General features: G+C 33.9%; 1 protein-coding gene across 3 annotated transcripts in view; it reads left to right on the plus strand.

Moving 5' to 3' along the window:
- Positions 1-12,378, plus strand: part of LOC149804274 (alpha-mannosidase 2-like) — a 93,535-nt gene that overhangs the window by 58,802 nt on the left and 22,355 nt on the right. For all 3 annotated transcript variants that reach the window (XM_089938291.1, XM_089938298.1, XM_089938303.1), the window contains 3 exons: positions 3,168-3,336; positions 4,440-4,573; positions 6,569-6,674. In XM_089938291.1, the coding sequence (XP_089794417.1) occupies positions 3,168-3,336; positions 4,440-4,573; positions 6,569-6,674 (409 nt within the window). The remainder of the gene's footprint in view (positions 1-3,167; positions 3,337-4,439; positions 4,574-6,568; positions 6,675-12,378) is intronic.

A 12,378-nucleotide genomic window follows, 5' to 3' on the forward strand; every position in this document is an offset into this window, starting at 1 on the left:
TGTTGATGATTATCAGACTTTGACCATGATTTAACAGTTCTAGTTCTTAACTGATTTAGAATATCCTCTTTGCTTGTGAAAATTCTAGCACTAATATTTTTTTTTAAATTTGAATTATATTTTATGTGAAGCTTCATATAAGCAATATATCAACTTCAGAAAGATTTTGCCCATATTTTACCAGTTTATTGCCATAATTGCCCGCATTCACTTTTATAATACTGTCAATACCCAGTACTCCAGCTTTTTTGGTGTGGGCATTGGGGAACAATCACTATGTTAGTGGCAAATTCTTGTTAATTTGCTTTTGCTGTTAAAAAATAACATCCTGGATTGTTGATTAATTATGTTGAATTTTGAATAACTTTAATCATTCCAAGTGATGGTATTGTAATAAAATGATAATTTGAAATTATAATGGACAAATAAAATTGGATTATGTTTTATACAAAATCTTTTTTGGATGAGATTGGTACCTTATTTATTAAATCAGAAAAAGAGAAACATTTTTATGATTACTGCAGCTACATGCTGGAGTAAATTGTATTTGATTTGGCCTGTTAATTGAATTGTCGACCAGATTTGAAAGATAGTACTCAATTTGCCAAATAGTGTGATTGTGTTTTTGTATAATTTGCCCACCACAGGAAGAAATTTGTAAACCAGTGTGAAATTCTCAATTATTGGTGCAAATAAACTTGACTCAAGTATTTGGGATTAAACAAGCTGGTGTACAAGCTGCATCACACTTTTGTCTTGACTGTAGGTGAGGCATAGGGATCAGGATCGGATTTATGACTGTTGTTTTTGTAGGTGTCACTATTTTCAGATTTTCCTTTGATGGGTGTATTCATCCTGGAGGGTAGTATTTCTCATGGGCAAAAGTAGGCCATGGTGACCTAATCATTACACTCTAGCAATAACACCAAGTTTTTCCATTAAACTCAGTTTCTTTTATATTGTTGTGTGTGCAGTTATCAAACTTAATGAGGTACTTCTCACTGTGGGAAAATCACATTGACCTGCTTATATGCTCCAGTGATCACACTGAATTTTATGTTGTTGTAGCATATTGTATTAGGATATCCATCCATCCATCCATCTGTCCATACATCAGTACATTCATCTGTTTGTTAATAGTATTGTTTCCACATTATAACATGATTTCTCTGCCATCAACAGTTACCAAACTTTGTGGATGGCATGCGTTTGCGGTATAGAAGAAGACCCTTGATGTTGGGACCTACTTTTGTGTTCTATTAATTAAGCATTGGCATTTTACTCAGTTCTATAGACACTGTTGTGTGTACAGTCATGAAATCTGATGTGACTATTTTAGGAATAATATTCACCGTAATGATGTAAGTTAAAGTGACAGTGATCTGCTTTACTTTTGCTATAGTGCCTATGCAGCATCTTGATTATGCCACAGTGGAGCAGGCAAGAAATACCATTCTGTGGAAGTCTTGATATTTATTATATACTTAAGTGTGAAATATAGGGACTTGGTGGCAAAAACTTTATCCAAATATAAGATTTCCTATAATGCCATGTGACAGTTTACAAAAACGAGTACTTTGTGAGCTAGAACAAATAAACAGAACTTCCTTGTTTTTCAGACATGGAAATTAATCTTTGAGAAAGAAATTTTTCCAGATGCCATTCGCATCTTAAGGTCTTTCCTCTTACTTCCTTGAAAACAATGACAAACTCACTGTTATGCATTGCCTAACTGGACATGCATTATGTTCAGATAGGGTCAGATGGTTTACAAAATGGCAAAAATGTAATTTACTGTTACAAATTATGTCAACCCAATCTTACTGCTTTCTTAAGTCACATATATTTATATGATCAAGATATGAAATAGTGAATTTACAGAAAGGGGATGGGGAGAGGGTGTTTTGCTGAAGAGTGAGTTTAATCTTGTAAACTTATATTCTAGACAGGGATGGTGCTGGGATTCACCAATGTTGCAAATTTTGAATTTTGTTTCCTTATTGGCAAGAAAATATACCATTTGGCAATGACATTTTTGGCTCTTAAAAATTGTATATACAGTCTTGGGTTTGGAGTGGAAAAATTTAAAGGCACCATCGTATGAAGCAGCAAGCTTGGATTTAAAATGCATTGGAATCTATTGTTACGTAAACAAATCCTTTGTTCATATTGATAAACCACCCTGACAGTGTATTGTCATATCATAATCTGCTTATGCTGATTTCTGGCCTTAGTACAGTATGCTGTAATATAACCTAAATAGTCATGCTACCTGTAATATAACCTAAATAGTCATGCTACCTGTAATATAACCTAAATAGTCATGCTACCTGTAATATAACTTAAATAGTCATGCTACCTGTAATATAACTTAAATAGTCATGCTACCTGAAATGCTACAATTGGGTTAGGGTTAGAGCAGGTAAAATATTTTCTTTAGGTCATGTCAAAGTACAGATATTTGCTTTCTCCCAAAAATAATAAAGTACTGACTAAAAAATATGAGGCTCAGGAATACATCATAAGTCCAACTCAAGAACTTCTTACTCATGGTGAACTTAGCTTGGAGGAGTATTGGAGAGCAGTCAGTAGCCTTAAAAACTCAGCCACAGGAAAACTGAAGTTTTAATTTGTTTGCAGACTGAGCATGGTTGTTTTGTCATTGCCACATTCTAATGCACGTTTCAGACAGTGTATTCTCCATTATTCACAAAAATACAAAGTGATTCAAGGGGAAATTAAGATGAGGAAACTATTGAGAACTTGTTAAATGTGAAATTTAATAATCACAATGAATGTTATCAGTAGCCACCAGTCATTGATTTTGTGAAAGAAACCAGAAATCTTGTGAATCTGTTTTAAAAATATGTGCAGTGAAATATAAGATAAACAACTCTTCTATTGGACCTAAGTGTCAATACATTGACTCACATTAATTATTGTTGTCATATTATCCATTAGAAACTGATTCACATTACAAAAGAGAATACATATTATGTCAGAAATTCACTTGTTCTCTTTCAGTCCCCCAAAGCATGTAAAATTTATGTTGTTAATAAAATCTGTTGGTTTAGAAGTCAATCTTTTGATCAAAATTTGTAAATCTACTGATTTGATGTCCTGGTTCTGTCTGAAGTGTGATGGTTTAATTACTCTTTATTCCACAGACTGATACTGGTCAGCAATTCTGTTGGACAGTCCAGACATGAGGTCATCAGTATCCATGTCAATCGTTTAGATATAGAAGTTATATTAACCAAGTCAAGTAAACCAGTCCAATTTCAAGTGGGTCCAGTCTACACACAAGGTCACATGATCAGTGACAAGCAGTATAAGGTAAGTTTTTGAAGTTTATAGCATTGTAAAGAAGGATTATTAAGGAAGTCTGGAATATATCTTTATATGTTACAAGATAATGTCAAATATGCCTGGTGGAGAGAAATATCCTAAGAAATGGCTGATTTCAGTAAAGAACATATTTAAAAATGTAAGAAATTTGGTCCCTAGCTCAGTTGTTTGAAACATTTGGTCATTTGTCCTGTTAATTTGGTGCAGTTTGATTATAGCTAAAGATATTTTAGTCAAAGGTTGTGAAGTGATTCTCCCTGAGAATGAGGTAGACACTACTGGATATAAACTTGATCAAATTCATGGATTCATTTTACCAGGTTGTTTCTGCCAAATCACAGAATAAGAGTTTTTTCTGTTACTGTCTGATACTGTTAGGTCCATTTTTGAAACAATTGTGCAGTTGTATATAGTATTGTTATTTAAACTGGCATACACTGCAAGGACAACTTACTACACAAAACCTTAAACAAATAATGTCACTCCAATGAACACTTGTGGTCAACATACTGTCAAACATGAAGCTCGATTTGTGCATTTATGCTAGAGGCATCCCAATGTAATTCCAGTGGGGGGTCACAATGATTGTCATTCACTTTGATCAAGACAATATTATCGTATTTCTGTAAAGTTTTTGAGTGGGAATTAATATAATTAGAAGAAATTAGTATGAATCATATTCAAGGGTGAAGCTAGACATGTCATATTTTAACCCTTTTATATTTTGATGAAATTTTATCAGCTATATTGTACAATAGTCAAAGTCCCTAGTTCAAAAGTCTAGGTTATTAGATTTGCCTTAATTCATTATATTGCACTTTTGTGATGTCACAAACTTGTACCATTTATGTTACAAAGTTTTGATGCTGACATTGAGTTGAAATCACATTTTCACTATTTTGGCACTAAATTTTGATACTTTTGTGAAACAATTATAGACTTAGATTGAATATGAAGTTTACAAACCAATAAACCTATCATATTGACCTCTCCATTTTGCATCATGAGCTTTGCAATAGAATATAGATGGGGATGTATTGCTCATCATACCTCTGGACTTTCATAAGATTGTTTAATATTTGTGTTTCTAGCTATCATTTGAAGCTGATCTTCCTGGATTGTCAGCCATACTCTTCACAGTGAGGGTTTCAAAAGAAAAATGGAAGCAAAGGATGGCCACCATCAAGGTCTTTAATTATGCAGAGGCAGATTTTACTGAACAAAAGTACGTGTTTATGAAAACAGCCTTTGAACAATTGATTTTAAAACTCTTTAATGTTATAATATGGCAGTGTCTTCAATTTGTGATTTTAATGGCTACAAAACTGAACTGTTTGGAAGTGAATTTGAATAAAGTTTATAGTGTTTTTAATTTACACGTTTTAAAGAATATGTATTTGCATATAAAAAATGTAAGAAAATATATCTTATAAAATTAGCTTTTAACATGTCCTGTTTAATGATAATTTACAGCTATACCTTTTAGGGTATATGTGAAGTTCATGCAAAAATTGTGATATCTCTGTACTATCTTACTTTTTGTTCATATTCAAGGAAATTATTTTGGATTCACTTTTATGGATGCCTTGAGATTGGTGGGTGAGTACACATATGCAGTGTATATGGTGGGTGTTTACACATATGCAGTGTATATGGTGGGTGACTACACATATGCAGTGTATATGGTGGGTGAGTACACATATGCAGTGTATGTGTTATGAATTTGCAGATTTTCTTTGGCATTTATTTACCAATGCAAGCATCTCTGCAATAGTTCTTTAAACGCCCCCACTGTATATTAAATATTTATTATTTAAAATGCACCCATTTAAGTTGGTAAGTGCATCTTTGAAGCCTGTAGTTTTTACACATGCCTGAAGCTTTCATTTTGTAGAATGTACATGTTATACATGCAGCATTTTGAAAAAACAACTTACTGGCTTCAGGATTGCATGATTCATTGTATAACATTGTGGTTTGTGTGCGTGTGTGTGTGTGTGTGTGTGTGTGTGTGTGTATATATATATATATATATATATATATATATATATATATATATATATATATATATATATATATATATATTTGGGGGGTGTCTGGTCAGTCAGGCTACTCACCCCACCTCCAAACTCTGTATTTGGCAGAGAGAGATGTCATGAGACTTATAATCGTTAAGCTGTTGATATGAAATTTTCTATTTACAAGTAGCAAGAGTATTGTGTGAGTTGAGAAAACCACTTTAGTGAAATTTCAGTTAGAAGTTTTAGAAAAAGTATTACTATTACAAATTCTCACTTAACCACAAGTGAAAGATAAGTACTGCTTATATTTGCTGACTGTTCATTTTTTTCCAGTTAAGAATGGATTTTAACTCTAAACCTACAAGATGAATATATGAACTTTAGTGGAGAAATAGAGCACTGAAGTAAACAGCTTAATTCTAGAAGACAGAATGAGTTTTAAAATGTTTGCAATATCTTATGAATAAAGTAATTTATTGTGTTATAAAAATTATCAGTTTTAAAGAAAGAGACAAAAGCCAGAATGTCCATACAATACTCATTTATATTCTTGGGAAAATCCACAAAATTGGTAGATTCATTATTTGAAGATATTAAACTGTTTATTGTTAGTATATGCACTTAAATACCTTTAGTTTGAGTTAGTACTTTGGTGTACAAAGTTAGCATTTTAGCTTGATCTCTCAATATAAAAAACAATGATTTGAATGTTTCATGTGTATATGGCATGATCATGTTTATTTGATATTCCATCCATTCAGATGTTTAAAAAATTAATGACATATGTGTAACAATTTATAGATGAATCAGCAAAATTTAATTTGTTTAAATACAGTAACATTTCTCTTGTGTGATCACCATTTCCCACTACATCTTCAAATATGAACAGGTGATCTCTTAATGGATCACCATACAGTAACATTTCTCTTGTGTGATCGCCATTTTCCACTACACCTTCAAATATGAACAGGTGATTTCTTAATGGATCACCATATCAAATATTGGATCTGTAAATTTAAGATAAGGTCCTACATGACAGGTGGTACGGAGATACTAAAAAGTTGTGGTTATCAAATTAAATATAACATACCTGTCAACTTAATCTGAACTTATTAACAAACATTATTTGCATCTGATTATAAAACTTGATTCTATATTCATGATGTTACCCTGAAAAGCAGTATTGTATTTCATTTCAGGTTATTTCAGAGTCCATTTTCAGTGACAAGATCAAAATTAGATCATTTTCACCTGGAAAATAGCTATATTACTGCTACTTTCCACACATGCAATGGCAAACTGCAGGTAATTACATTATATGTCTCTTTCACCTTTGATCATACTCTGTTCTAAAGATGTTACATTTTTACATACACCTGGAATTTAAGATCTTTAACTTTTATCATTTATAATATTTCATCTATTTTTCTTTGGAAGGCTTTATTTTCCTAATCTTCCTAAATATTTGCACAAATTAATTTTTTTAGAAATTTACTTTTAATTGGCACTATGTGGCCACTATTGTTCTTACATGACTTTAAACCCCACTGCTACTACTACTACTACTACTACTACCTTTTACCTAAACAAAACCCTGAAATGCACTTGGACAAAATGCAGGTCCTATGATCCCTTTCCCAAAAAATACTTATAATACCAGTGAAAAAATCAAAAATTGCATGAGTGTTTTATGTTAACAAATATCCTGCACAATTATCCAACAGTAGATGTGATTATTTTAGATAATTTGTTACTTAAAGAAAGTTGAACTGAAAAAATAGGTAACATATCAAGAAATTGGACTAGTGAAATAGAATGAACTACAAGAGATGAAGGAGATTTCAGTGAAGATAATGTTAATTATCAAAGCTAATGTTATATTTATTTTAATACTTTATAATATTTTTTTCCGAGAAGAGAACATTTTGCGTAAAGAAAACAAAAATATACAACAGACACAGACATTATCCAACTGATAATTGTGTATGTGAAATATGAAGTCATATACAGATCATATACAATAGGACTACTGAGCCTATCTGAAGATTTCAGTACAAGTTCAAATTATATTTTGTAAAGGCATGAAAATTGATGCCCACAAACATTCATTTGATTTATGTTATCATTTACCATGCCATGCCATGCCATGAATTTGAAGTCAACTGTAAATAGCATAGAGAGATATACTGTCTCACAATACCATGGCAGATCAATGTCTGTTTTATTTGCTTGTACATAGTCATTTTGTTTGCTTGTAGTCGTAATTAGAACAAGAATCTGTAGATCATGATCTGTCAACTCAACATAGGGTGACAGAACTGACTCGATTCTGCTCTACTTCTGTGAGTCTGTGCTCTTTGATCTGCTTATATATTTGTACTGTTTATTCTTATGGGTCTGTTGTGTTTGTCCTTGTTATGGGTCTGTTGTATTTGTCCTTGTTATGGGTCTGTTGTGTTTGTCCTTGTTATGGGTCTTTGTTGTTTGTCCTTGTTATGGGTCTGTTGTGTTTGTCCTTGTTATGGGTCTGTTGTGTTTGTCCTTGTTATGGGTCTGTGTTGTTTGGCCTTGTTATGGGTCTGTGTTGTTTGTCTTTGTTATGGGTCTGTTGTGTTTGTCCTTGTTATGGGTCTGTTGTGTTTGTCCTTGTTATGGGTCTGTTGTGTTTGTCCTTGTTATGGGTCTGTGTTGTTTGTCCTTGTTATGGGTGTGTTGTGTTTGTCCTTGTTATGGGTCTGTTGTTTTTGTCCTTGTTATGGGTCTGTGTTGTTTGTCCTTGTTATGGGTCTGTGTTGTTTGTCCTTGTTATGGGTCTGTTGTGTTTGTCCTTGTTATGGGTCTGTTGTGTTTGTCCTTGTTATGGGTCTGTGTTGTTTGTCTTTGTTATGGGTCTGTTGTGTTTGTCCTTGTTATGGGTCTGTGTTGTTTGTCCTTGTTATGGGTCTGTTGTGTTTGTCCTTGTTATGGGTCTGTTGTGTTTGTCCTTGTTATGAGTCAGTTGTGTTTGTCCTTGTTATGGGTCTGTGTTGTTTGTCCTTGTTATGGTCTGATGTGTTTGTCCTTGTTATGGGTCTGTTGTGTTTGTCCTTGTTATGGGTCTGTTGTGTTTGGCCTTGTTATGGGTCTGTTGTGTTTGTCATGCATTGGGTCTATGCTTCTTTGCCCTGCATAAGGGTCTATGCTGTTTGTTCTGCTTATGGGTTTGTGCTTCTTGCAAGTCTACATTTTGTTGTACATAAACTGTTTATACTATATAGGCATCTATGCTATTTATATTATTTACACATCTGTGCTGTTTGCCCAATTTGTTTGTATTACTTGTGCATCAGTGCTATTCTGCTTATGGATGCATGTTTAAGTGTATACTGTATTTAATCATTTTTGAAGCACATGCCATATATACTCAAGTATAAGTCACTGTGAATAACTTAACCACCTTTAAGCTCAGCAGTGCTGATTTATCAACTATATTCTGTTGTGTATACCTTGCCTTAATATATTATGTGTACCCAAAATTTTTGACCCAGCAGGAGGTGGCAAACTTTGTCCAGATAAATAATATGCATATGACATCCTAGATTTAAAAATCTCAATGATTTTTCAGTTTTCATTGTCAAACAAGATTTTGGTACTTTTGATAGAGCACTGACCATTATTTATTACATGAAAGTTTACAGTAAAACAGTGGTTGACCATTTCTTTCTTAAATTCTGTCAGTGCATAATACTTGTATGTGACTGTGATGGTTAACTTATTTGTCTTGGACTGCTCCAGTGGCCTAGTGGTTAGAGCATCTGCCTCAGATGCAGGAAGTCGTGGGTTTGACCCCTGGCTGAGTCGTAAAATGACTTATAAAATGTTACTAGCAGCTGCCTCGCTTTGCACTCAGCGTTAAGAGGTTAGTGTTAGGACTGGTAAGCCAGGTATCAGGATAATGTGACTGGGTGGGACATCATACTACATGTCTGCGGCATGATGCTCCAGTGCTAGACGTCACTATTAACTGTCACACTGCAAACATCATAGATAAGACTGAAAAATTGTTAAAGCTACATTAAAAATCCAAAACATATACACACACTCTCTCTCTTTCTCTCATTGTAGGAGTTTCTTACTTGGCCCACTTTAATATTTTAGTGGACTATATTCACTAGGATTCAAAATCAAATATAAGCTGCTGTGTGAAAGGTCAGGTCCAGTATTTAGACTCTTTTGGACCACCATGAACCTCTGAAATATATCTCAGTGTCTTTCTTTAATTTACTCCAGCCAATGCATTTTAATTTTATTGGGCACATCTGTGATTTAGCTGGCACAGATAAATGCTGAGACAGTTAAGATTTAATCAATCTGTGGTCACAAAGATGTATAAAATATGGTGATTAAGAAAAACATAAAGTAAATTTATTTTTCAAAGAAAAGTAAATTTATCTAGACAGTGCTTTGTATTTCTGCTTAGTGAATTCAGGTTTTGGCCAGTGGTCATTACCATGACATATCACACTAAGTGAATAAACACTGTTTTATCACTGCAATCAGAATGAAGCATCTCACAGTGATTTTAAATGAGAATACAGCAAAGAACAAAGGTTTTTTTTCCAATGAAAAGTAAAATAAATGGCAAATTTACCTAAACAATGCATTATTCTTATGTTTAGCAGATCAAAGCATTTGCCGGTGCTGATTACCTTGAAACACTGCTGAGTCAGTGAAACATTGATTTCTGAATGATTGCAAGGAAGTATCAATTACTGTGATTTAAGATGAGAAAGAAATAAAAAAACCCAAGTTAAGTTTCCAAAGGAAAGTAAATAAATTGCAAATTTTATACAATAACTTATTTTTTGGATTTACAATATCTGTTGATATTATGCAGTAATTTGCACAGCTTGGAGAATTTGTGAGAAAAGATGAATAAGTTATCAGTATCTAGTGCATTTTAAAATAAAAACAACACAGCAATGGAAAATGAAATGAGTTTATTAATATAAGCGATCAAAAAAGAGGACTATCAAGGTTTGTTAGCATTAGTTATTTCTTAAATAAATCTAGTAACAGTGTAGTTGCAGTACAACAAATTAAGTATGTCACAAGAATGTTGCATGTGCAGGACACTTTGTTGCCATGATCCTCTCATCAGCACTTTGTTGCCATGATCCTCTCATCAACACTTTGTTGCCATGATCCTCTCATCAGCACTTGGTTGCCATGATCCTCTCATCAACACTTTATTGCCATGATCCTCTCATCAACACTTTATTGCCATGATCCTCTCATCAACACTTTATTACCATGATCCTCTCATCAACACTTTATTGTCATGATCCTCTCATCAACACTTTATTGCCATGATCTTCTCATCAACACTTTATTGCCATGAGCTTCTCAACACTTTATTGCCATGATCTTCTCATCAGCACTTTATTGCCACGATCCTCTCATCAACACTTTATTGCCATGATCCTCTCATCAACACTTTATTGCCATGATCCTCTCATCAACACTTTATTGTCATGATCCTATCATCAACACTTTATTGCCATGATCTTCTCAACACTTTATTGCCATGATCTTCTCATCAACACTTTATTGCCATGATCTTCTCATCAACACTTTATTGCCATGATCTTCTCATTGACACTTTATTGCCATGATCTTCTCATCAACACTTTGTTGCCATGATCTTCTGATCAACACTTTATTGCCATGATCTTCTCATTGGCACTTTATTGCCATGATCTTCTCATCAACACTTTGTTGCCATGATCTTCTCATCAACACTTTGTTGCCATGATCCTCTCATCAACACTTTGTTGCCATGATCTTCTCATCAGCACTTTGTTGCCATGATCTTCTCATCAACACTTTGTTGCCATGATCTTCTCATCAACACTTTGTTGCCATGATCTTCTCATCAACACTTTATTGCCATGATCTTCTCATCAACACTTTATTGCCATGATCTTCTCATCAACACTTTATTGCCATGATCTTCTCATCAACACTTTGTTGCCATGATCTTCTCATCAACACTTTGTTGCCATGATCTTCTCATCAACACTTTGTTGCCATGATCTTCTCATCAACACTTTGTTGCCATGATCTTCTCATCAGCACTTTGTTGCCATGATCTTCTCATTGACACTTTATTGCCATGATCTTGTCATCAACACTTTGTTGCCATGATCTTCTCATCAACACTTTATTGCCATGATCTTCTCATCAACACTTTATTGCCATGATCTTCTCATCAACACTTTATTGCCATGATCTTCTCATCAACACTTTGTTGCCATGATCTTCTCATCAACACTTTATTGCCATGATCTTCTCATCAACACTTTGTTGCCATGATCTTCTCATCAACACTTTGTTGCCATGATCTTCTCATCAACACTTTATTGCCATGATCTTCTCATTGACACTTTATTGCCATGATCTTCTCATCAACACTTTGTTGCCATGATCTTCTGATCAACACTTTATTGCCATGATCTTCTCATCGACACTTTATTGCCATGATCTTCTCATCAACACTTTGTTGCCATGATCTTCTCATCAACACTTTGTTGCCATGATCTTCTCATCAACACTTTATTGCCATGATCTTCTCATCAACACTTTATTGCCATGATCTTCTCATCAGCACTTTATTGCCATGATCTTCTCATCGACACTTTATTGCCATGATCTTCTCATCAGCACTTTGTTGCCATGATCTTCTCATCAACACTTTGTTGCCATGATCCTCTCATCAACACTTTGTTGCCATGATCTTCTCATCAACACTTTGTTGCCATGATCTTCTGATCAACACTTTATTGCCATGATCTTCTCAACACTTTATTGCCATGATCTTCTCATCGACACTTTATTGCCATGATCTTCTCATTGACACTTTATTGCCATGATCTTCTCATCAACACTTTATTGCCATGATCTTCTCATTGACACTTTATTGCCATGATCTTCTCATTGACACTTTATTGCCATGATCTTCTCATCAACA

Source organism: Sinohyriopsis cumingii, chromosome 2, assembly GCF_028554795.1.
Source record: "Sinohyriopsis cumingii isolate HCF-2022 chromosome 2, ASM2855479v2, whole genome shotgun sequence".
Classification (NCBI taxonomy): Eukaryota; Metazoa; Mollusca; class Bivalvia; order Unionida; family Unionidae; genus Sinohyriopsis; species Sinohyriopsis cumingii.